Source organism: Xenopus laevis, chromosome 2L, assembly GCF_017654675.1.
Source record: "Xenopus laevis strain J_2021 chromosome 2L, Xenopus_laevis_v10.1, whole genome shotgun sequence".
NCBI lineage: Eukaryota > Metazoa > Chordata > Amphibia > Anura > Pipidae > Xenopus > Xenopus laevis.
The window spans coordinates 110,413,816-110,440,038 of record NC_054373.1 but is presented as its reverse complement, the minus strand read 5'-3'; the positions used below and the strand labels follow the sequence as shown (position 1 = coordinate 110,440,038).

The window sequence follows — 26,223 nt, the reverse complement described above, 5'->3', positions numbered from 1 at the left end:
TATCTTTTTCTATAATTTTTCTGTATATATACAGTATATATACTGTATATATATATACAATATTACAATATTCATCCAAGGGTCAAAAAACTATTTTCCTCCAAATTCTCCAAAAATATTTCAATCACTTGCATAAGCCTTTTTAGTACAGGTATGGGATTCGTTATTCGGAAACCAATTATACAGAAAGCTCCAAATCACAGATAAATCCTATAGACTTAATTTTATCCAAATAATTCAAATGTTTAAAAATGATTTCCTTTTTCTCTGTAATAATAAAACAGTACCTTGCACTTGATCCAATATATAATTAATCCTTATTGGAAGCAAACCCAGCCTATTTCTAGTAGACTTATGGGTAAGGGTCGAATTTTGAAAAAAAGACCAACGAAATGTATTTATTTTATTTTTTAAAAAATGTAAGGTTATATTTGGGGTGAATAGGCCATTTTGTTAAATATATTGTTAATTGATATTCAGATTTTTAAAAATTTGGATCGAATTTGGACTATTCCCTAGTCAAAGTGCACAAAAAATAGCTTGAAATTCAAATTTTTTAATTCAAATTTTCACTTCGACCCTTGATGAATCTGCCCCTTAAGGTATGAAGATCCAAATTATGTTAAAACTAAGAAAACCTCAGGTCCCAAGCTGTCAGACTTACCGAACCAGGTAGGACCACGAATATGAGGGAAGTAGAAGCAAGATGAACAAGATGACTACCCCTACAGCTTCCCCACCAGTACACCCTTGATTTGTACTAAGGGAGACTAATGAGGACGTAGTATGGGAGCCTATGGTACTTGGTAGCTTGCACCCGTCTGTGGAGTAGTGGGTTGATGGTGAGCTTCAGCTGTAATACAGTAAGAGTAGGATTAGCTGAGAACGAGCTTAGCTGGATTTGTTCACAAGGAAGTTGGTACAGCAGTCACCTCTACGTCAGTCGTGGACTGGGTGGAATAGTCCGCTGGTAGAATGGTAAGCTTGAAGGTAGGAAACCGCTCACTCCTTCCGTAGTAGGTTCGGTTGGTGCCTAGTTGTACCACAAGCAGGCTTCCCAGAGAATGAGATAGGTGAGAACCAGAACAACAGCTAGGTAGCAGTAAAGTTCAGTAACTTGATTGGCAGAGGTTCTTTAGACAGAACAAACACAAGTCCAGTAACAATAAACAGGTAGCAAGGACGAAGGGTTAATACTTAAGGCAAGGTGAGTAGCCAGGCAGAGGTCGGCAACGAGTAATCAAGTCCAGCAAGGTTTCAGGAGGGTTAATACTTAAGGCAAGGTGAGTAGTCAGGCAGAGGTCGGCAAACAGAGGTCCAGAAGGCAAGGCAAAGTTCAAGGGTTACACAGAAGCGAAGTCAAGTAGTAAGCAGGGGTCAGCAACGGTAGATCAAATAAGCAAAGTTCAAATAGGAGCAGGGAATCACTTACTTAGAGTAGGTAAAACGATGTCCGAGCACTGAGAGACTTCCAGCGTGGGCAGAAATACCGGCGCCTGCGTCACCACGCAGCGCCCAACGGCGCACTTGCGCCTGCGTCACCACGCTGCGGCGCCTTCGCGCCTGCGTCACCGCGCCCCTTCCTAGACGTCATTGACGCGCATGCTGGAACGCAAGCGGGACGAACCTGACATTGCCCTCCCCTTAGGAACGGCCTCTGGACGTGAGCTTGGGAAGGTTTGCTTGGATACTTCTGATGGAAACTTCTTACCCGATCAGCAGCATGAACATGGTCAGCAGGTTCCACGAATTCTCATCGGGACCATACCCCTTCCATTTGATGAGATACTGGAGCTTCTTATTCCTGATTCTAGATCCACAATCGCTTCCAACCTCAAATTCTTCATGATCGGAAACAATAACCGGATCAGGAACCAAAGACCTCCACCCCACAAATTGATTTGGAAACACAGGTTTAAGAAGGGCCGTATGGAATACAGGATGAAACCCGTAAGGACTTTGGAAGTAGAAGTTTAAAAAGTAACAGAATTAATTTCTGAAAGAATTTCAAAGGGCCAATGAAACGTTGAGCCAATTTCTTCGTGGGACATTTAATCTTAAAGTTAAATGGTTGAAAGCCAGACCTTATCCCCAACCTTAAATTTCTGGCTCAGGAGTTCTCTTTTTTGTCGGCAAAAATATTGAAGTTCAATTGAGCCTTACGTAAATTCTGACGAATAGTCACAATGTTCGAAGAAAGAAACTCAAGTCTCTCTTGGGCTGCAGGAACTGACACCAACTGAGGCACTCCTGCAATCATTGTTGGATGAAACCCAAAATTGCGCAAAAAACGGGGATTGCTTGATGGAAGAAATGGACGGAGTTGTTATAAGCAAATTCTGCCATTGAAGAAGCGAGGCCCAATCATCCTGTAGGAAAGTTAGAAAAACATCGTAAATACTGCTCCAGAGTTTGGTTCGTTCTTTCCGTTTGTCCATTCGTCTGAGGGATGGTAGCCTGAGGAAAAAGATAAACCGATTCGTAGCCCCTCACACAACGCACGCCAGAATCTTGAAGTGAATTGTACTCCCCTGTCTGACACAATGTCTTCAGGGAGACCATGGAGGCGAACAATCTCTTGGATGAAGGTTTTGGTCAATCCGGAAGCTGAAGGAACGCCACAAAGAGGAATAAAATGAGCCATCTTTTGTAAGTCTGTCCACCACCACAAATATAGTGGAAAAACCTTCAGAAACGGCAAATCCGTGATGAAGTCCATGAAATGGAACCCCAGGGGCGCTCTGGTACTGGTAACGGGTGAAGAAGCCCTACAGGCTTAGCAGCAGCTCCCTTGCACTCCCCACAAATTTCACAGGAACGGACAAACTTAGCACAGTCACTACCCAAAGTGGGCCACCAAAAATGTCGACGAGCCAAGTCTAGAGTTTTTCTTAGACCAGAGTGTCCTGCCAGTGGGTGTCATAAAACAAAAACCCAAGGCTTCCAATCTAAGTTTGGACGGAATAAAAAGTCTCTTCCCAAAATAAAAAAGACCTTCTCGTGTCTCCAACACAGGGCTGCTGGGAATAGAAGTTGGAGTAGAGAATTTTTTTATCCTTTGTAAAAAAGAGGGTTGGAGAAGCAAAAAGAAATTTGGTTGAAGAACAGGATCTGCTTCAGAAGACTGTGAAGATTCTACAGAAAACATCCGAGACAAAGCATCAGCTTTTACATTCTTAGAGCCTGGACGGAAAGTTATATGAAGCTGAAAGCGAGAAAAAAAAAAGTGCCCAACGTGCTTGCCTAGGTCTGAGTCGCTTGGCAGACCGCAAATATTCTAAGTTCTTGTGGTCAGTTAGAACTAAGATTGGATGTGCGGCCCCCTCCAGGAGATGCCTCCATTCTTCCAAGGCCCACTTGATTGATAAAAGTTCTCTATCAGCAACATCGTAGTTCTGCTCTGACCCGGATAATTTCCTGGAAAAGAATGCCACTGGATGTAATACACCCTGAGGAGTAGAATGTTGTGAAAGAACAGCTCCAACAGCAATTTCAGAAGCGTCAACCTCTAGGACAAAGGGATGAGAAGGTTCTGGATGCATAAGAACAGGTGCAGTGGTAAAAGCTTCTTTCAGTTGATCAAAAGCTGATTGAGCTGCAACGGACCATTGAAACTTAATTTTCTGTTTGGTGAGGTCAGTAAGTGGTCTAATGATGCCGAGAAAAATTGCGTATAAATTTCCGATAAAAATTAGAAAATCCAATGAAACCTTTGAACCGCCTTGCGGTTATATCAGGAGTAGGCCAGTCCAGGATAGCCGAGACCTTCTTAGCATCCATAACAATACCACTAGTGGAAATGACAAACCCAAAACTCAATTTGGTCCTTTTCAAATTCACACTTCTCCGCTTTAACAACCAAACTGTGAGAGCGTAGGCGGCGGAAGACTTCTTGCATATGGATACGATGTTCCTCTAACGAAGATGAGTAGATTAAGATGTCATCTAGGTATGCCACTACAAAGGTATCCAAAATGTCCCGAAAAATGTCATTGATTGAAGTGCTGAAAAGTTGCAGGGGCGTTACATAAGCCAAATGGCATGACGAGGTATTCGTAATGCCCGTAGCGAGTACGGAAGGCAGTCTTTCCACTCGTCTCCCTTCCTTACACGGATAAGATTATAAGCACCCTTCAGATCCAGTTTAGAAAAATAGTTGCCGAACGTAACCTCTGGAATAATTCGTGAATAAGAGGAAGAGGGGGACCTGTTTTTGATTGTGACTTTATTCAATTCACGATAATCAATACAAGGCCGCAAGGAATGGTCTTTCTTTTCGACAAAAAATATTCCTGCTCCTGCTGGGGACGTAGAGGATCTAATAAACCCCTTCTTGAGATTCTCGTCAATATATTCCTGTAAAACTTTAAGTTCGGGTTCTGAAAGAGGAAAAAATGCGACCAAAAGGAATAGGTGCACCAGGGAGCAAGTCAATAGGACAGTCGTAAGTTCTGTGTGGCGGGAGGATGTCAGCTTGTTTTTCATTGAAGACGTCAAGGAATTCATGATACACTGTTGGGACTATGGACAACAATTCCTGGTTTACTTCAGACACACAAACTAAGGCTTGGTGGCGGACTGGTGAACTCGTCTGTACACACTTGTCGAGACAAAAGACGAAGAAAAGGAAATCTTTCCTGAACCCACAGTCAAATAGATGGATTATGAACCCTTAACCACGGTAGCCCAATAATAATTGGGAAAAGAGGTGAAGGAACAACATCAAAAACGAAGAACTTCATGATGGAATTTATTTATTGACACATTTAAAGGTTCAGTTTCAAAGGAAATAGGTCCAGAATTAAGGGGTGAACCATCCGCCATTCGGATCATCATTGGTTGTAGTTTAGGTCGTAGGGGAACACCATGTGTGCGAGCAAAAAAAAGTCAATGAAACAGCTACTTGCCCCGGAGTCAATGATGGCCTTCACTGGTAACTGTCTTTCTTTCCACTGTAACGAGAGCAAAAGGGAAACATGGGCATTTTTAGATTGTAACCCCGTTCCCAAACCACTCCCACGGGAAGAAAAATTACCGTCAGGGCGAAGAGGGCATGCCCGCAATAGATGGCCGGTCACACCGCAATAAAGACAGAGATTCAAACGCCTCCTTCTCAATCTCTCCTCAGGAGTCAAACTGGGGCGAATAAGACCCAACTGCATTGGTTCTGACTCAGGGATGGAAACGGATGCAGAAGAGGTACCTGAAAAGGGTGCCCTAGGTACCACCCAGGAGACTGGCATGGAAGTCTTCTCGGTACGTCTTTCTCTCAGGCGTCTATCAATCTGGATAGTAAGCTGGATAAGCTCGTCCAAGGGAATAGGTACCCCCACTCTGGCCAATTCATCTTTTAGCTGAGTAGATAGGCCTACCCGGTAATGATGCCTGAGAGCCGACTCATTCCAGGTTGTGTCCACAGCCCACCTTCGAAATTCTGCGGCGTAATCTTCCACAGGCCGTTTCCCTTGAGTGAGGGCCTGTAAAGCAGCTTCAGCGGTTTCTGGACGCTGTGGATCATCATACATGGAGGCCATAGCGGCAAATAAAGTCTCAACGTCTTTCAAAAGTGGGCTATTTATCTCCAATAGACGGTGAGCCCAAGTCTGAGGTTCACCCTGTAGGAAGGAAATAACAGCCCCCACTTTGACTTTTTCACGAGCATAAGTCTTAGGTTTCATAGAAAATAGGAGTCTGCAGCTGTTCCAGAAGGCCCGAAACTGTTTACGATCTCCACCAAACTTCTCAGGTAAATGAATCTTTGGCTCCATATGTCCAGAAGAGAAGTCAGCGTCATCCGCAGGAAGTTCAGTTAGTCGGGCCGAAATACTCTGGTAGCCACCTTGCAGGTCTCGCACGGCCCTTGTCAAGGAAGCCATCTGCTGGGAGAGAGTCTCAAGGATACTTGCTTCCTCATGTGGTTCCTGTAGATATGGCTCGGACATACTGTCAGACTTACCGAACCAGGTAGGACCACGAATATGAGGGAAGTAGAAGCAAGATGAACAAGATGACTACCCCTACAGCTTCCCCACCAGTACACCCTTGATTTGTACTAAGGGAGACTAATGAGGACGTAGTATGGGAGCCTATGGTACTTGGTAGCTTGCACCCGTCTGTGGAGTAGTGGGTTGATGGTGAGCTTCAGCTGTAATACAGTAAGAGTAGGATTAGCTGAGAACGAGCTTAGCTGGATTTGTTCACAAGGAAGTTGGTACAGCAGTCACCTCTACGTCAGTCGTGGACTGGGTGGAATAGTCCGCTGGTAGAATGGTAAGCTTGAAGGTAGGAAACCGCTCACTCCTTCCGTAGTAGGTTCGGTTGGTGCCTAGTTGTACCACAAGCAGGCTTCCCAGAGAATGAGATAGGTGAGAACCAGAACAACAGCTAGGTAGCAGTAAAGTTCAGTAACTTGATTGGCAGAGGTTCTTTAGACAGAACAAACACAAGTCCAGTAACAATAAACAGGTAGCAAGGACGAAGGGTTAATACTTAAGGCAAGGTGAGTAGCCAGGCAGAGGTCGGCAACGAGTAATCAAGTCCAGCAAGGTTTCAGGAGGGTTAATACTTAAGGCAAGGTGAGTAGTCAGGCAGAGGTCGGCAACAGAAGGTCCAGAAGGCAAGGCAAAGTTCCAAGGGTTACACAGAAGCGAAGTCAAGTAGTAAGCAGGGGTCAGCAACGGTAGATCAAATAAGCAAAGTTCAAATAGGAGCAGGGAATCACTTACTTAGAGTAGGTAAAACGATGTCCGAGCACTGAGAGACTTCCAGCGTGGGCAGAAATACCGGCGCCTGCGTCACCACGCAGCGCCCAACGGCGCACTTGCGCCTGCGTCACCACGCTGCGGCGCATTCGCGCCTGCGTCACCGCGCCCCTTCCTAGACGTCATTGACGCGCATGCTGGAACGCAAGCGGGACGAACCTGACACAAGCATTCTGAATAACAGGTCCCATACCTGTATCTCTATGAGCTCCGATAAATATGCTACTCAATAGAAGTACAGATTGCAGTTGATCTTTGGAATTTTGCTGTGGTAGAGCACACATTGATCCAAGGATGGTCTTGGATACATTTTTACACAGATAAAAGTATGCTGAAGCATAGTTTTTATTTTAAAAGTGTTCAGTCCAGAGAACAATTACTTTATTATAATTATTCAAAGCAAATTATATAAAAGGATATTGTGGTTGCAAAAAGGTGGACATGAATACAGCCATTGTTGGCTGTAACAGTGAAAATTTGAACACATAATACTTTGCTTTAGCAAAAGCTGGAACTGAAAGTAGTGTGCCATCAGAGTTCAAGGAACAAGTTGCTGGGCAATAAAAAAAAATAAGCTAAATTTAAAATATGATGTCTCTGTCATGGCTAAGAGGTGTTATCAACTCTTTTCTTGCAATGCTTGGTTTTCTTACAGTGACATAAATTGCTGTGGAAGTGGGAAGTGGGATACTTTCAAAAGAATGCCAAAGATGTTTGAATTTGTTTGTTAGTTATTTTTTTGTCACAGTAATAAGGTGAGCAGAAACCATTTCTTTCAACTCACTTCATATGCCGTTGTTATTATATTCTTTGCTTAGGTTTTAAAGAAAGCTAATTGTAGTAATTTTCAAGGCTAATTATCACAGTTTCAAAAAATGCTTTGCTAGCACTTGTAGTGATATACCGGACTTGCTTGCCTTTTTTAACCTATATGGCAGAACCCTCAAGCATTCATAAATATGCTCCTACGAATGCAACATAACACAATTCTTAGCATCATGTTTCTCAGTCACACCTCTCCTAGTTTAGTTAAATATGACGAGTACATTTTATGTTCTATGAATAATATTTAATTTACTAAATTGAGGTGGGGGAAAAATTGGCAGCTCTATAAAACATTTATAGGGGGTTATTTACTTAATTCCGAATGCAAAAATCACAAAAAATTTGTGATTTCTTTTTATAAAATCGGACTTTTAAAAAATCACAAATTTTTCGGAATTTATTAAACCTAGAGGATGGAAAAGTCAGAATCTGAAAATTTGGCATCTCAGATCTGTCGAGGTTGCATATAAGTCAATCGGAGAAGTCCCAATGATTTTTTTTATGTGCGCTGGGTTTCGTGCAATACACTGAAGTTTTCTGCAAAAATCCGAAAAAATTGTGAAAATTGGATGAAAAATCTGAAACAATCATAGAAAATCTGATTTTTTCCTGCAAAGCAAATTTTTGGAAAAATGTAATAATAGATACGCGTAAAAAAACGAGCAGGTTTGATCGGAGTTAGTAACATGACTAAAAGGTAATAAAAATATTTGGGGGCACATTTACTGAGCTCGAGTGAATGAATAGAAGAAAAAATACTTCAAATTTCGAATTTTTTTGGCTACTTCGACCATTGAATTGGCTACTTCAACCTTCGACTACGACTTTGAATCGAACGATTCGAACTAAAAATCGTTCGAATATCCGACCATTCTTTAGTCGAAGTACTGGCTTCAGGAATTTTTAAATTAGCTTGATGCACACAAATGTGCTTTTGGCAATTAGAATTGGTCAGTGGCCCTTAATATTCCTCTGCTTAGTATTTAAGGAAACCCTATTAGTAATTTGAAAATAACCTGTTTCATAGTTTTTCCCATTGTATCTGAGAAATGGGAGTATTAAGAAGCTATAAGGCAAGCTAAAATTGCTATAGAAAAGGATATTGCAGCAAGCAGTAAAAAAAATCCCAAATTATTTTTTAAATATGTCAATAGTAAAAAAATGAAGCAGGAAGGGGTGGGACCCTTACTATCAGAGGGGATCAGCTGGTTGATGAAAACAAAAAAAAGCGCAGATTCTGAACTCGTATTTTTCATCTGTTTACACAAATGAAGAACCAGTAAGTGAAGGTTTCCTTCTTAACACTCCCAATTCTAGTAATACAACTAATGATGCATGGTTCACACAAGAAGAAATTCAAAAGAGACTTGAACAGGTTAAGATTAACAAAGGTCCAGGGCCAGATGGTATTCATCCCAGGGTAATTAGCGAGCTTAGCTCTGTGATTGCCAAACCTCTTTACTTAATTTTTCAGGATTCATTGAGATCTGGTATTGTGCCAAGAGACTGGCGAATTGCTAATGTGGTGCCTCTATTCAAAAAAGGATCCCGTTCTCAGCCTCAAAACTATAGGCCAGTTAGTCTGACGTCAGTATTAGGAAAGCTTTTCGAAGGGTTAATAAAGGATAAGATACTGGACTTCATAGCAAATCATAATACTATGAGTTTGTGCCAGCATGGTTTTATGCGTAATAGATCTTGCCAGACTAACTTAATTTCTTTTTACGAGAATGTAAGTAGAGACCTCGATTCTGGGATGGCAGTGGATGTGATTTACTTAGACTTTGCTAAAGCATTTGATACAGTGCCACACAAAAGGTTACTGGTTAAATTAAGGAATGTTGGCCTGGAACATAGTATTTGTACCTGGATAGCGAACTGGCTAAAAGATAGACTACAAAGAGTGGTGGTAAATGGAACATTTTCTAATTGGACCAGTGTTGTTAGTGGAGTACCGCAGGGCTCTGTACTAGGTCCCTTGCTTTTCAACTTGTTTATTAATGACCTGGAGGTGGGCATTGAAAGTACTGTTTCTATTTTTGCAGATGATACTAAATTGTGCAGAACTATAGGTTCCATGCAGGATGCTGCCACTTTGCAAAGTGATCTGTCTAAACTGGAAAACTGGGCAGCAAACTGGAAAATGAGGTTCAATGTTGATAAATGCAAGGTTATGCACTTTGGCAAAAATAATATAAATGCAAGTTATACACTAAATGGCAATGTGTTGGGAGTTTCCTTAAATGAAAAGGATCTAGGGGTCTTTGTAGATAACACGTTGTCTAATTCTGGGCAGTGTCATTCTGTGGCTACTAAAGCAAATAAAGTTCTGTCTTGCATAAAAAGGGCATTAACTCAAGGGATGAAAACATAATTATGCCTCTTTATAGGTCCCTGGTAAGGCCTCATCTGGAGTATGCAGTTCAGTTTTGGACTCCAGTCCTTAAGAGGGATATAAATGAGCTGGAGAGAGTGCAGAGACGTGCAACTAAATTGGTTAGAGGGACGGAAGACTTAAATTATGAGGGTAGACTGTCAAGGTTGGGGTTGTTTTCTCTGGAAAAAAGGCGCTTGCGAGGGGACATGATTACACTTTACAAGTACATTAGAGGACATTATAGACAAATGGCAGGGGACCTTTTTACCCATAAAGTGGATCACCGTACCAGAGGCCACCCCTTTAGACTAGAAGAAAAGAACTTTCATTTGAAGCAACGTAGAGGGTTCTTCACAGTCAGGACAGTGAGGTTGTGGAATGCACTGCCGGGTGATGTTGTGATGGCTGATTCAGTTAATGCCTTTAAGAATGGCTTGGATGATTTTTTGGACAGACATAATATTAAAGGCTATTGTGATACTAAACTCTATAGTTAATATAGGTATGGGTATATAGAATTTTAATTAAAAGTAGGGAGGGGTGTGTGTATGGATGCTGGGTTTTCATTTGGAGGGGTTGAACTTGATGGACTTTGTCTTTTTTCAACCCAATTTAACTATGTAACTATGTAACTATGTAACCTATAAGAAAAGTACTGTTATGGGCTATGTAAATAAAAGCTTACAGATCTTTGAGTAAGACAATAAGAGGTATTGTTTCTGTGTTTAATGTAGCAGCCAATCAGTTCAATTTGGCATCACATGTTGTGGTTCAAATGTTGGAAACCTCCAAAAATCCAGGTCGAGAAGAAACCGAGCGCAGACATAGAAAGATTGGCATAATCCCCTTTAACGTCAAAACGTGTTCAGGCCCATAAATTCTTTTTTGATAAAAACTGAAATGCTTATTTTTTCTTTGGTATGTTAGTGTGCCTTTTACGTGCCAGTGACTAAAATGTCCATCAATGATCATTTATACTTTGCTTTGCTTAAATAATTCAGGATGGTTTTGCTTGAATTGTGCATATGAAAGTTATGTGTAAGAATAATTGTTTATGTATGCAACAGCCAATTATTCAGAAAACAGGATATTGTTCTAATGCTAATATTTTGACATTATCAACGTGCATGTTTGCAAGCTCTACCATTTCCATATAAAACAATGAAATAAGCTTCTATATTTTATTACTGCAAAATGTTGCAGATTACATTGCTACGGTGTACACTGCACCTTTTCTATCAACCGGTTGGTTTAGAATGATAGTTAAAATAAGCTCAAAAAATACTTTTTTCATCTATCCATACTCTTAATATAACTGCATTACACGTCAGTGACATTTATCCCATACCTGTATAAAGTGCAGATGGACATGATATCAACAAATATCAATTTTCATATACAATATTTGTATGGTAGGGTAAGGTGAGAGTTTGCTAATAATATTTCATATCTTTTTCATATCTTTTTCCATTTAAAGATGCTACCTGCTCCAAACAAGGCTGATTACTCTCAGCAGCATACTGGCATAGCATTTTTTTGGAAAGCAAAAGCAGCGATTTTAACCCAAAACAGAATTGTTGGAGCCTTTAAAGTAATTGCCAGCACACTGCATTTGGCTAATATTATAATTAGCTTACTGTAGCCAAATAAGATAATTATAATTCTAATTTGCTCATGATTTCATCAACAGATTTGTTGCTTTCAGTCAATTAAATTAGATTTTCTCAGGTGCAGATGAAAGGTCATCAAAAGCTGCTAGGACTGTTTTTTCAACCTTCAGGTCATTCAGCATAGATAGAAGTAAAACCAGAGATAGAGTCGTGATATATACCTTTTAAGGGACAGTTCAATGAACAGGGCTTGTGCTAAACATATTTATTGCCTGCTGATTTATCTGGAGTTTTTTTTGTCATTATTTGTTGAGGTAAACAGGGCCAAAAAGGACGGTTGAGGCTATTCCATGTTGGGTCATTGTAATGTTGATGATTTTAACTATGGCACCAGAGCATGCCAATACCAAATATGTTTCGTTTTATGGAGAATCCTATAAACTATAGTCGAAATAGCACATGAACAGCAACGTGCTTTTTATTCAGATCTCAGCAAACATTTCAGGGGCAAACTCCCTCTACAAATGCTCTTACAAAGTTTAAGCAACTATTGGAGTTCTACATTTTCTCTATGAGCAACAGGAGCACCACTTATAGGTCTATACAGTTTTATGGCTACATTCATGGACTTGCTGTGTTTCTTATGGAGAATCCTGCCTTCTGTAGATCAAAACCCCACAGCAGTATACTAGCGAACATCCAATTTTAAATCTAATGTGACTCCAAAATGATGTGGTTGGCGCTGGGGGTGACAAAAACAGACAGAAGGTTGTCCTGGGCCACTTGGGTGACCATGTCCCAGGGGGGCCACATGTTCCCCCCATCCTGGTTTTTATGCCTGCATGCTTGCTATAGGCTCTGCTGTGTTCTACCATCTTTAAAACTAAGTCCCACCTGCTCTACTTATGGTTTCTACCATAAAACAGAGTATTTTTAAACAAAAATGCATTATACACTGATTTATCAAAAACACTGTTGATCAAAAACACTGTTGCTTGATATCAATATATCAATATGCACAGAAACTGTTAATTTGATAATCTTAATTAATATTATATTGATTTAATAATAGGAATATTCATTGAATCAATGGAAAAAACAAATTTTAACTTTGTCCACAGAGTTCTGAAGTATTCGACATCTCAGACCATTATTTCAGTTATCTCAGACTTTAAACATCTACAGTCATAAGTCATTATTTTGGACTTATATCTGTAAGTCTCTGACAACTGTAATTTTCTGTAACTATCTATATTGTTCAAATTGATCAAACTGGACTATCAAACCAGTTGGATCAATTCCACAAAATTACAGCAACATGAAATTGTCTGCGAATCTTGATGAAACCTGCTGATAGTACAGGTATCACAGTATAAACTTTGATAGATCAGGCCCCTGTGTTACTGTTTTATGTATGTTGTAAATACTCAGTATCATTCCCTGGTATTAAATGTTTAACTGAAATTGCAGCAAAACACCACCAAGTTGTTATACATCTTCTAACCAACAGCTCCCTTGCTTCTAACCAGAAGACACAGTGCATTAGCAGTTGTGGAGGTGCCTGAATACAGGATACATGCGCCATACAAAAACACTTTGCAACTCTATTGTTATAGTTCTTGAAATCATTTTACATTGTATGAGGATTCAAAACTATCACATATTCTGGGTTTGCATATTTTATTTTTCAAATAGGAGCACAGCCAATATGTTATCTCTCTTGAAATTACTAATTTTCTCCTTGCACTGGTACTTCTATTAGCTTCATTCTCAGCCATGTCTGGAGATCCCTTAGGGAAATATATAGGATGCTGTGCATATGCTGGGGCTATACACTTATTAGCCAACTGTAGAAAGTAATTAAACTCTGTTCAGATTTACATTTTATTTAAAACCTTGGTGCTCAATGCAGAAAGAATAGTTGGAAAAATGCTTAGTGGCTTAGATATCATACTATTTTCAAATCTTTTTTGTTTGACTCGAAAATAAACTTCTACATAAGCACATTTATAGGCTTAGCATTGTAACAAATACTAGCTTACATCCTAAGTGTAGTCATTGCTGGACACTTAAGTTATAGATATGAGGGCTCATTTATGAATATAGCTAGTAAATAGCGCAGTTATTCGTAAGAACCATTTAGAAGGTAGCTTTGATCATTCTTCTACCAGTTTGAAAAGAAAAACAAAGATCCGTAGTAAGGCACCTATGTTAGAAAGTCCACAGGAAGCAATTCCTGATCAGGCTCCTGTTTCAAAGCAAACTTCTGATGAGTTGCCATATGTTTGTGCCTTTTATATATGCCATAAGCAGCATTATAACATTACTTTTAATAAGTACTGAGTTTTATTATGTTTCTCTTTGTTATACTAATATCACTGATGAGAATTATTGTATCTTATGGTTAGCAAGGTGAACGACTTCCAAAAGGGCCAAAGAAGTAGGTATTGCAGGTGCACTTACTACTGTTATGTGAGGCACGGAAATCTGATTCTTAGCAACTTGCCTGGATGTTGCAGATCTAGCTTCTAAATCTCACTATAAAGGTGGTGGCATGAAATGGCTCTGGCTGGATTTCTAGTATAGCATCTAAGCTGTGCAGGGCGATCTCTGTTGGCTTTCTCACAAAACCCACACTCACAGGTCTTTAGGATCAGTCCCTCCAGAAACTCCAGCATCCTCTCTCCTTCCTGCCCTTTCCAGAATCACTCCTTAAATGAATTCCACTTCCTTTTCAGAACTAGGCCTTTTAGAAGTTGTAGTATCCTCAATCAAATAATTATCTATGCTGCTGCTGCTGCACTCCACATCATAGCAGTGGAAGGTGCTAAGTAAACTTGCAGGACTAAAGCAGTTACATTTTCCTTCAACACATGGAGCCAACTCTTCAGGAAAAAAAGGTTATACAAGAATCAATGACTGATTCATCCTTAAATTGTATTAAGGGGCCTTTTTGTGCCGTAAGGCACAAGCAATCTTTAAGAAAACCATGAATGTTTTTCCTAACTCACGCTGGCTTTTGTGCTGAAAAAGCTCTGCAATCTTTGTAATTTTACCTGAACAGGTTTTTGGAACAAAGGAAAACCTCCGCAACTAAAAGCTTTAAAAGTTTCTCTTAGTTAAAAAAAGCCTGTTTGGGTAAGATTATGGAGATTGACAAATTTTTTTGACATGAATATACTCACGGAAATTTGCTCTGGCTTTTCTTTAATATTGCTCGTGCAAAAAGACACAAGCAATTTTAAATAGATCAAAATTAAAATTTTTGCAGTTTTTGAAGTATTCTCTATTTGAGTAAACTCACAATTAAAAAAAATTAAATGTTTGCTTATTTATTGTCAGGGGCCTATCGGGTCCTAGCGGAGAAGTCTGGAACAAGGAGGAAGCTTCAGGACAAAGTTCAAGTCTGCGGTTATCAAAAAGGGATCAAGACTAATCGTAGTCAATTCCAGGCAAAAGATCAATAGGCAGGCAGATTAGTAGCAATGTCAAAGTTCAGGCAGGGTCAGAAGGTTCAGGAATCAGTCAATAGAAATATTAGAAGCACCCAGGAAACACAAAGGAAATCCTATCATCGGGCATCAAACCCGTGACCTGGAAGGGCTCATATTTTCAAATTTCAGGCCGTTCAATGTCATGCTGACTTCACGCGCCTGGCGCATCGTGATGAAGTCAGTGAGTGAAGAGGGCCGCTGTCATCTTGGACAGGGAGCGGAGCGCTACCATCGCTACTGACATATCAAAAAATCCAATTATACAAAAATTGAATGAATAAAATCCTTGAAGAAATATGTTGAATACCTCAAATATGTGAGCTTCCAAGCTCTAAAAAGCTCATATTGAATAAAAAGTTTAAATTTTGCCTAAAACAGCTCCCACTGACTTAAATACTTGATTTGAGGTTATAATTCAAGTTCATAAGTTTTATTGCAAAAAGACTCAAAACATGGTAAAAACCCAAATTCGAACACTGATATGACCTGTCACTCCAATGCCATACTGTCAGTTAGGTTTTAAAGTATATCATACTCACAATGAATCTTAATAAGTATGGCATTTTTTCATTGCAAAAGAAGCCTTTCTCCAAAGTGTTTGATGCCTAATAATAGAACATACTGCACACCAATCCATTGAAAATGAAGCTTAAATAACTGAGCCTTTTAGATGCACCATTGAATAACTTGTATGGGCAAAGGTAAAAGTGCCCTCTAATGTATCACCACATGTAAGTGGTTATTTGTCAAACAACTGGAGTCTGGAACTGGAACTGGGTCTTCATCTACCAATGTAGTAATGTGTTTGTCAAACTGTTCAAAAACTTATTTGGCTGACAGGTTTCCTCATGTATAGCAGTGATAAAACATTCCCGGAATTTGGTAAATAACAAAAACTTTTAGAACAAAATTTAAAGAATGATTAATTTTAAATATAAGAAAAGTAACACTTTTCTTTGTTCCTTTGATGCTGATATGATTTAGTCCACAATCATTTTTAATGATGCATAGCATACAGCTCTTTGTAATTTCCTAAATAACATGTATCATCTAGCTCATTTTTATACACTGTACTGTAATCATGAATAACATTAAGCAAAATGCTTCACTGTGTAATACTGCAAATACATTAGAAAATTGATTCATTCAGAAGCAATGTTCAGCATCTCCAGTTTTCTATCACAGAACATTTAAACGGCTGTTACAAAAAAAGTGAAAAAAGTCAATCTTGATCTTTCGTTTCTCTTTATGAAAATGACAATACTTTAAATGATGCCTCCAGGTTAGGATGTTGAAAATACAGTAGCCCAGGAAATAGGATGCAGAATGGAAAGAAATGCATTTAACATTTAATATACAGTAGAAGTAAATACTTCTTTTCATTCAGATGATTTTGTTCCACATTAAATACCATTTTTAAGTAGTCTCTTGCTATATTTTGTAGCACCATGTGAGATTTTGGTAAAGGCCATCTGGACAAACATATGGCGGAACAAATTCATTTTTGGCTCTAAAATCTACTGTCATAAATTAAGTTAAAATGTGTTCTTTTTGCACTGAAACAGATATGCATACTTACTGAGACACATATAAATACAGTACATACTATCATAGAAATATATATTAGGGCTACTGCCACTGTTTGTTATTATCAGAAGGAATCCACATATACACGTACACACATGAAAAATGTGGTGTGCCATGGTGTGCACAAGCTGCATAAGCAAATTTTGCTTTATCTATAGATTAGTGCTTCCAGTCTGTTAAAGACAAGTGTGCTGATTTAAAGAAACCCCGATTTAAAAATCATGTCAACTGATGCATGGTCAACATCTGTGAGCGGTTCAAAATGAATTTCATGTTGATTCAACTTGAATCAGTCCTAATAATATGATTCAAATTAATAGCTTCTGCTTACTGGGTCAGGCATTCTCATAAATTGGTGGTGTACAACACATATTTTAGAAGAGATTTACTTCAACTCAGTGTTCCTTCTGTACTTACATATTGGAAGTTGAATTAAAACCCCCATACATGATCTTCACTCATCTCAGTTTCATCTTCAACTGCTCTTATACTAGTAGCCAAAATTAACTTTCTCTGTTCTGCTGTAAGCGACTGTTGCCTGATAAGTAAGACCACTCATAGTAAGTCATAAAATGTTATTATATTCCAGAATCTCATCATGTAACCTTCCTTTCTGAAATTAATACATTTCTTATATTTATATGGACAGAAAATGAATTTTGCACCCATAAACATGATATTTTTTTAATTATACTGGATGTCTTTATTTAAGTCTTATTATAACTAGAGATGTCGCGAACTGTTCGCCGGCGAACTTGTTCGCGCGAACATCGGGTGTTCGCGCTCGCCGGAAGTTCGCGAACGTCGCGCGACGTTCGCCATTTTGGGTTCGCCATTGTTGGCGCTTTTTTTTGCCCTCTCACCCCAGACCAGCAGGTACATGGCAGCCAATCAGGAAGCTCTCCCCTGGACCACTCCCCTTCCCTATAAAAACCGAAGCCCTGCAGCGTTTTTTCACTCTGCCTGTGTGTGCTGAAGAGATAGTGTAGGGAGAGAGCTGCTGCCTGTTAGTGATTTCAGGGACAGTTGAAAGTTTGCTGGCTAGTAATCGTTTTGATACTGCTCTGTTATTGGAGGGACAGAAGTCTGCAGGGGTTTGAGGGACATTTAAGCTTAGGTAGCTTTGCTGGCTAGTAATCTACCTTCTACTGCAGTGCTCTGTATGTAGCTGCAGTGGGCAGCTGTCCTGCTTCTGATCTCATCTGCTGACTGCTGCAATAACAGTAGTCCTTGTAAGGACTGCTTTTATTTATTTTTTGTTGTTTTACTACTACTACTACTACTACTACTATAAGAGCCCAGTGCTATTAGTCTAGCAGTGTTGGGGAGTGGGACTGGTGTGCTAATCTGCTGCTCCTAGTAGTTCAGCAGCACCAACTTTAATTTTTTTTTTTAATATTCATTTTTTTTTATTTTACTTTTTTTTATTTTACTACCGCTGTAGTAGTGTATAAATTGACCTTTTAGGCATTATTTGCCCTGTAGGCATTATTTGCACACTGTTTTCTTCAACCCGCCATCGAGCTGTGTGACCTTGTTCACATTCTGTCTAAATATCCATAATATTACCGTCTCCAGAAAAAACACCGGAGTCACTTTTTTCAAGCAGCCATAATATATTTTACGTAATCCGTATCCACCGCTGTAGTAGTGTATACGTTGGCCTTGTAGGCATTATTTGCACACTGTTTTCTTCAACCCGCCATCGAGCTGTGTGACCTTGTTCCCATTCTGTCTAAATATCCATAATATTACCGTCTCCAGAAAAAACACCGGAGTCACTTTTTTCAAGCAGCATTCATATATTTTACGTAATCCGTATCCACCGCTGTAGTAGTGTATACGTTGGCCTTGTAGGCATTATTTGCACACTGTTTTCTTCAACCCGCCATCTAGCTGTGTGACCTTGTTCACATTTTGTCTAAATATTGATAATATTATCGTCTCTAGAAAAACCACTTGAGTTACTTTTTTTCAAGCAGCATTCATATATTTTACGTAATCCGTATCCACCGCTGTAGTAGTGTATACGTTGACCTTGTAGGCATTGTTTGCCCAGTTTTTTTGGCCGCAGCCACTGAAGCACAGAGGCCAGAAAAAATATGCCATATAAATGCTGAAAATAGTCATTTTTTGCCATACGTTGACTCAACGTATATGGCAAAAAATGACTATTTTCAGCATTTATATGGCATATTTTTTCTGGCAACTGTGCTTCAGTGGCTGCGTCCAAAAAAACTGGGCAAACAATGCCTACAAGGTCAACGTATGGCAGTTGTTTAAAGAGAACAGTAGATTACTAGCCAGCAAAGCTACCTAAGCTAAAATGTCCCTCAAATCCCTGCAGACTTCTGTCCCTCCAATACAGAGCAGTATCAAGCAGATTACTAGCCAGCAAACTTACTATCATCTGTCCCTGAAATCACTAACAGCTCTCCCCCTACACTATCTCTTCCAAGCACACACAGGCAGATTTTTCAGATACATTTTTGCCCTTGATCCCCCTCTGGCATGCCACTGTCCAGGTCGTTGCACCCTTTAAACAACTTTAAAATCATTTTTCTGGCCAGAAATGTCTTTTTTAGATGTTAAAGTTCGCCTTCCCATTGAAGTCTATGGGGTTCGCGAACCGTTCGCGAACCGCTCGCGTTTTTGCGCAAGTTCGCGAATATGTTCGCGAACTTTTTTTCCGACGTTCGCTACATCCCTAATTATAACAACAGGATTTCACACGTCACAAGGTATTCTTATCATAGTTTCAAACATTGTTAACATATGAAGATTTAGGGACCCGTTTATTAAACCTCGATTTTTTTCTGGTACAGTTTTTTAGGGAGTAAACTTTTTTATGTGGAAAAAAACACTAGAATTTTTAGAGATCTATCATACCCCAAAGCTGCTTAAAATCCGAAAATACGCCATCTCAAACCTGTCAAGGTCATGTAGAAGTCAATGGCAGATGTCCCTGAAGTTGTTTCTTGACATCGTGCTCTGGACTGTATAATCCAAAATATTCATGAGTTTGGTTGAATTAATTTTCATAAAACAAGAATATAAATTCCAGTTTTAGTATATGTGCCCCTTAGAGTGCATTTTGTAGTCAACGGTATTGTTGCAGGCTTCAGGGTTCTTAAAGAAAGTGAAAAAAATGTATTTGAAAGATGGAGCAGCTGGCATAGACATGATTTTCAAACATTGTATTACTTCTCATAGCTACAGTATCAATAAATAAAACATTAAAATATATATTAAAAATGGCCTTTATCATCTCTGTATCAGTGGAAATCAAATTACCCAAACAAAATTATTGGTAGCCCAGTACACTGCAATAACTAGCAAATATAAAACAAAAAAACAGCAGGAAGTAGAGCAAGAAGTTAAATGTATAAATGTGTTAAAATTAATGTTTGGCATGAGTTATTTGGGTATGAGGATGAAAGGCTATGCCAGAAGAAAAACATTTGATTTCAGTCATTATTCCCTAATTGTCTGTTACAATTTATAATGTTCATTTAAACAGAAATGTGCCTAAAGCTGGCCTACATTTGCTAATTTAAGATGACAATTTGGCCATTTTATACCATGTAGGCAGCTTCTCTGCCCATGAATGGACCCTTCCTGATAGCCTCCTTGACAGATATCTGGCTGAAAATTGGTTTGAAAATATCATTGGATAATTACTGTGGGAATGCACAGGCCTTCATTATAATACGATCGTTAACCAGCGGTCAAACAATCAAATCAGCCCAATGCATGTAGATGCAAATTGGCAAAGGTTATCTTCTTGTGGACCTTAGAAAAAAGCAGATCTTTATAAGTATGACCATTTTTATTTTAGCTATATGTTGACTCTAGGAAGAAACGTATAGGGAAAATGTGAAGGAAACGTAAATATGACATTGAAAAACCTTACACTGTAGAAAATACAAGCTCTATCTTGTTTACGTATTTGTTCATTGAACTATTAAACTATACACTAAGCAGTTCATTCATAGTGTCTTTTTTTGAATTTTTTTCTACAGTAACTTGACACAGCCAGCAACATTTGAAGATCTAAGAATTGAAAGCTGCCAAATTAATCCTCCAGTACCGCGGAACATAGAAATGAGGCGAGATCCAGTCCTCGGTTTTGGCTTTGTTGCTGGAAGTGAAAAGCCAGTTGTTGTTCGTTCAGTAACGCCAGGTGAGTTGATATACAGGATTAATATTGCTACATGTGCGTATAGCAAATATTTATCAGAAATTCACCCTTTTTTGTGCTTTTTTTGTGTACCCGAAGAAGCAGATGTTCCCCAAAAAGCTTGTACTGCTACTGTTGAAAATTATTTGTGTTTGTACAACAACCTGCAACTTGCTGAGTTGTTGTGTGAGTTAAGCCCTAGGCTACTGAGCTGATTTGGATGACTTTACAAGGTTTCTATTCGTTTTCTACATAACGGTTCTTTCACTATACGTTGAGGCTGAAAAAACAGTAGGATTGTTTGGCCATCGATTCTTGCTAGCTTAATTAATATCACATACAGTAAGAAGTTCTGTCATTTTATTACAGAGAAATCAGTCAAGCATGAAGAATTGTTTTCTTAAGTACACACTCTGGGATATGGCAAATTTCCATATTTTTGTCTTTTGTTATGAATTTCTATATAATAGATCTTTGTGCATCAATCAAAATCTTTTATTTAAGTACAAGGACAGGAAGACTATCTTTACAATCACTACAGATCGGTTAGATTACATCTGCTATAATTGCTCATGGATGTTGCTTATTTCATTAATAATACATTTGACCCCCGATGTCCCCCCCCCTCAATATGCCATACCATTTTGTGCATCTGGATTCAGTGATAACTAGCAGACTAGTCATGTGACCGGTGCATTATTATTGGAGCTGAATTTGTTGCTGAAATTACTAAAGATGGTAGCCACGATTTTCATTAAAGGGGCATAGATCAGAGACACACAGTACTTTCTACAAGTAAGTTAGTGCCCTAACGTATAACTAAAAATGATTTTTAAACATATACCTAATGATATACCTATCGACATGTCCATCTTTATATTACAAAACCCAAATTCTAAATATAATCACTTTTTAAAAATGTTTTAAAATATATTTATTCATTGATGAATAAAGAGTTTCTATTATCACTCTGTACTCTTTGCTGTCATGTGACACTTGCTTTGACCATGACTCTGAACATTATTGCCTTTCAGAAGAGCTGTTATCACAACACCAAGTTGAGTGGCAGCACCAATTTCACTTATGAGATGTAGGCATGTGGTCACTTGTAGAAAGACTAAGTAAAAGCAAATATCTAATATAAAAATGTGTCTGCTGTGTAAGCAATACCCATTGCAATCATTTAAATTCCCCAACTTTTTAGTATTATTAGTTTGAAAATGACATGTAACATTTAAATGTTTTTTTAATTGGAAACAGCCTTAAAAAAGAAGAGTCAGAGAATTTGTTTTCACAGCTTCAATCAAATACCAAGTCAAGTGAGGTGGAATCCAGCTTTAATTAGTTCTGTTTAGATGTATATTTGTAAGGCTTGCAAAATAGCCTCCCTGCTGCTCTTGAGCAACAGTGCATTGAAGAGATTGATTAGAAATTAGACGGGAATTCAGTCAATCAGGATTTAAACATGCAGCACATATATCAGCAGAATAAAATCCCAATAATATGCGTTTTTTTAAAGCAAATAATATTTCTATTGTTTACACATCATCAGTCATCAAACTAGATAGGAATCACTAAAAAATTAACATCAAGAGCACATATATAATACCCAATGCTCTATACTTGGGTTTATTCTAATTTGCTTGTATCCAGAGGCAGAATGATTCATATGCTGCATAAATACTGATACAGCTTGTTCCAAGAGACTAGCCATCACACGGCTGCTGACATTAACAACTATAGTTGAGGAATACAAATCAGCACGCACATACTATGAATTTTGTGCTCCATTTGACTTTATAGACAATTAAAAGCATGAACACCAGGTAGGGTGATGAAAGAAATAACATTGAGGAATCCCCAATAAAGGCAAGTCTTTGATGATCCAAATTATAATTAATGTCACAATTCTATACATTTTTAAAAATATACATATGTTAATGCAAGCAGTGTATCCAGTTTCACCATATTTCATAAGAGTACACTGCTTCAAAACACTAAGCAACATTTCTTTATCACCACTAGAAAGTTGTGGTTGGCACACATGTAAGTGTCAATAAGATGTCAGCAGTGGATCCCAGAGGCATTTCTCCCTCCACATACCCAGCTTCTAGACTCAACATGAATCAGCTCATAGACCACATACCCAGCTTCTAAAGTCAACATACCTAACATTTTTCCAGAGCAGGCTACATCACATAGAGCCATTGTCTATGAGATAGTCAAGTAATGGTGGTCATTGCATCATTTTGTTAGGGGGTGTTGGAGGACTGAGCTATATAAAAACGTTGTATGTTGTATTTACAGTATTTAAGTGGAACTGTTATTTGTAATACTGAACATAAAGCACTGCGTATCTTGACAGCGCTATATAAATAAATGATGATGATGATGATTGGTATTATTCCCATTAGTTCTACAATTCACAAATGCCTCTGATTTTGTTCTAATAATCTCATGTAATACAACACACATTTATGTGCATGTGCATATGTGTTCACATGCCTATTTTGTAACTTTTCAATGTCTTATAGATAAAAAATGATTTACATTATTCAAATTTTTGAAACACAAAGTGAAACCAGATAAGATTTTGCTTTATAGCCTTTACCTGTTATATTTATCAATTACAAATAATTGCAAGCAATGTATCACTAAGTTATATTATCCTCACATCTTACTCTTGACTGTTCTAACATTGTATTTATATCTGCTATGTGGTGAAGGATTGGTCTGGACAAAAAAGAAAGTAGAATAGAGCAGCGAGGTTGTTTGGCATCATTTCGCACCACTTCAAGTCCTCTTCTCTGTGAACATTTAGCATATGCACTTAAAGCCAGGGGTAGATTGTCTTCAACTGTGCATGCTTATGTCAAAAGAGGGCCAAGAATAGGCCTGATGAGGGTCAAGAAGGCTCCCACCAACCCCACTGCTCTACATTGATCTTCAGAACAAGGTACAGCACAGGCACAACTTTGTACCAATGTACAATATAAACTCCCTCACTGCCTATTCTATAAACACATCTATCAAGTTTGTGTAATAAAAGCTGAAACCAGGCTTTAATAGGGTAAGTCGTGATATATCAACAGTAGTCAGCGTTCCAGTTAAAGAGTTTGTCACCACTGGTGTGAAAGGGTCTTTGAACAAGCATGCTCCTTTCACATAGGGGCAGATTTATTATTGGTCAATAGTTGGGCTTGGGAATATCAAGATAAGAAAATTGAATAGTGAGCTTCATCTTGCCCATGTTTTCAGGCAAAAAAATCCACAAATAGGTTAAAAACAAACTTGCGAGTTTAAAAATATTTTTCATGCTCATTGGTAGTACAAGAGTTTTGCCGAAAAGAGATAATGAAATTGTCTGCACTGCTGATAAATGATTCATCCTGATTCAGATAATCCATTAATAATTCAGCATTTGAACAGCTACTTTTGTTATTCAACAATTAATATGCCTTGTTGCTTGGTCATTAGAGGTCATACAAAGAAATATTATCCTGTTGTGTAACACCTAGCTACATAGCAACCGTGTTAAGTATGTAACATGGCCATTCCCTGTATTCATCTTAACTTTCTAGTATCTGATTCAGCCCTTCTAGAATTCGTTGCTGCCGTTTAGAAGAGGAACTTTCTATTTTTCAATCAAAAATCTGTCTCTTTCTAAAACCTTAAATTTTTTCTCTGTTTTACCTTTTAATAAACCTAGTCCCAATAATCCATGTTCGCGTGTGTTTTCCAAAACCCCAATGCAGCTTTTTATTATTATAGGCCCTATTTCTAAAATGTTTAAGTAATAATGTTTATTGCTTCAATGTACATTATTTCACCACTTTCCAGAATAAAAAAAATTTATGAAATTAAAGTCCTCTCAACTGGTAGGTAGTCACTAACACTAACAGATATTGGTCTCCCACCTACTACCACCTGCCAATATATCTGTCCAAACAGATTAGATACTACCAAATGCAACAAAACATTTCAAACAACACCTTATGCAGGAGGGGAAAAAATGCAAACTGCATATCACCTACTTATCTGACCAATGAGATGTCCCATTGCATAGTATCGGAGAACTACTCTACAGTGCATTCTGCAAAGGACAAAATATGCTACGGGACTGAGCTTCAATCTGCTAGCCATTTATCCGAAAATCAAAGGCCTGCTAGTTTGACAAATGAGATTGCACTATTCCATAAAATGGCAGAAATACTCTATGTAGCAGCACATTGCTGCCAAGGAGAATATATATCTAGTCATGGGTGCTGCGCTTAGTAATGTAGTCTAACTGACTGGTTTCTCTGGCAATTTTATGCACAGGGTTGACTATTTGACCAATCATAATGCCACATTTTCATAAAATTGGATAAGTAGTTTTTTTTAAACTCTTAGGGGCACATTTACTTAATTAACACTCGATATTCGACTGTCGAAGTTAAATCCTTCGACTTCGAATATCGAAGTCAAAGGATTTACCGCAATTCGTTCAATCGAACAATCGAAGGAAAAATCATTCGATCGAATGATTAAATCCTTCGAAGGATTTTAATCCATCGATCGAACGAAATTCCTTCGATCAAAAAAAGCTTAGAAAGCCTTCCCCATAGGCTAACATTGAGATTCGGTAGGTTTTAGGTGGCAAAGTAGGGGGTCGAAGTTTTTTTTAAAGAGACAGTACTTCGACTATCGAATGGTCGAATAGTCGAATGATTTTTACTTTGAATCGTTCGATTTGGATTCGAAGTCGAAGTCGTAGTCGAAGGTCGATGTAGCTAATTCGATGGTCAACGTAGCCAAAAAAAACATTAGAAATTGTAAGTATTTTTTATTCTATTCCTTCACTCGAGCTAAGTAAATGTGCCCCTTAATATTTTAAATTTAAATATCAAATTGAATTTTTATCAAATATCCCAGACAATGCCAGGTACCTCTGCTAGTTATAAAAATAAAAAAAAGCCTAATGCTAGTAATTCTGATTTTTCTTGTTGGAAAACAGAAACTCCAGGTATCAAATGTATTTAAATGTAATGAGCCATATCAATGGTTAAAAACCTATTGAAAATAATAGCCCTATCTTTAGAAACCACTTTTGCTGGTTCACACGGGGTTTCAGAAAATAGACCAATAACTATATTGATATGCAAAATGTGCATACAATGAAGTACTTCACCTCTCTATAACCTTGCTGATAGAAGCGCAGTCAAAAGAAAAAGCTTTTTTACTGTGATTTACAATAATGACTTTCTACAGATGGGCTGTGATATAAAGCAAACCTGCTGTTCTCTGCATTAATATTAAATGTACAACTAAACTGGAAGTGGTACTAGCAAACAGACTTTATTTTATGACACATTTCACAATAACTATAGTTGTCTCATTTCACAATATG

At 38.3% G+C, this 26,223-nt stretch overlaps 1 protein-coding gene across 3 annotated transcripts in view; it reads left to right on the top strand.

The window, feature by feature from the left end:
* Positions 1 to 26,223, top strand: part of frmpd4.L (FERM and PDZ domain containing 4 L homeolog) — a 206,271-nt gene that overhangs the window by 136,111 nt on the left and 43,937 nt on the right. For all 3 annotated transcript variants that reach the window (XM_041582350.1, XM_041582351.1, XM_041582352.1), the window contains exon 3: positions 20,677 to 20,837. In XM_041582350.1, the coding sequence (XP_041438284.1) occupies positions 20,677 to 20,837 (161 nt within the window). The remainder of the gene's footprint in view (positions 1 to 20,676; positions 20,838 to 26,223) is intronic.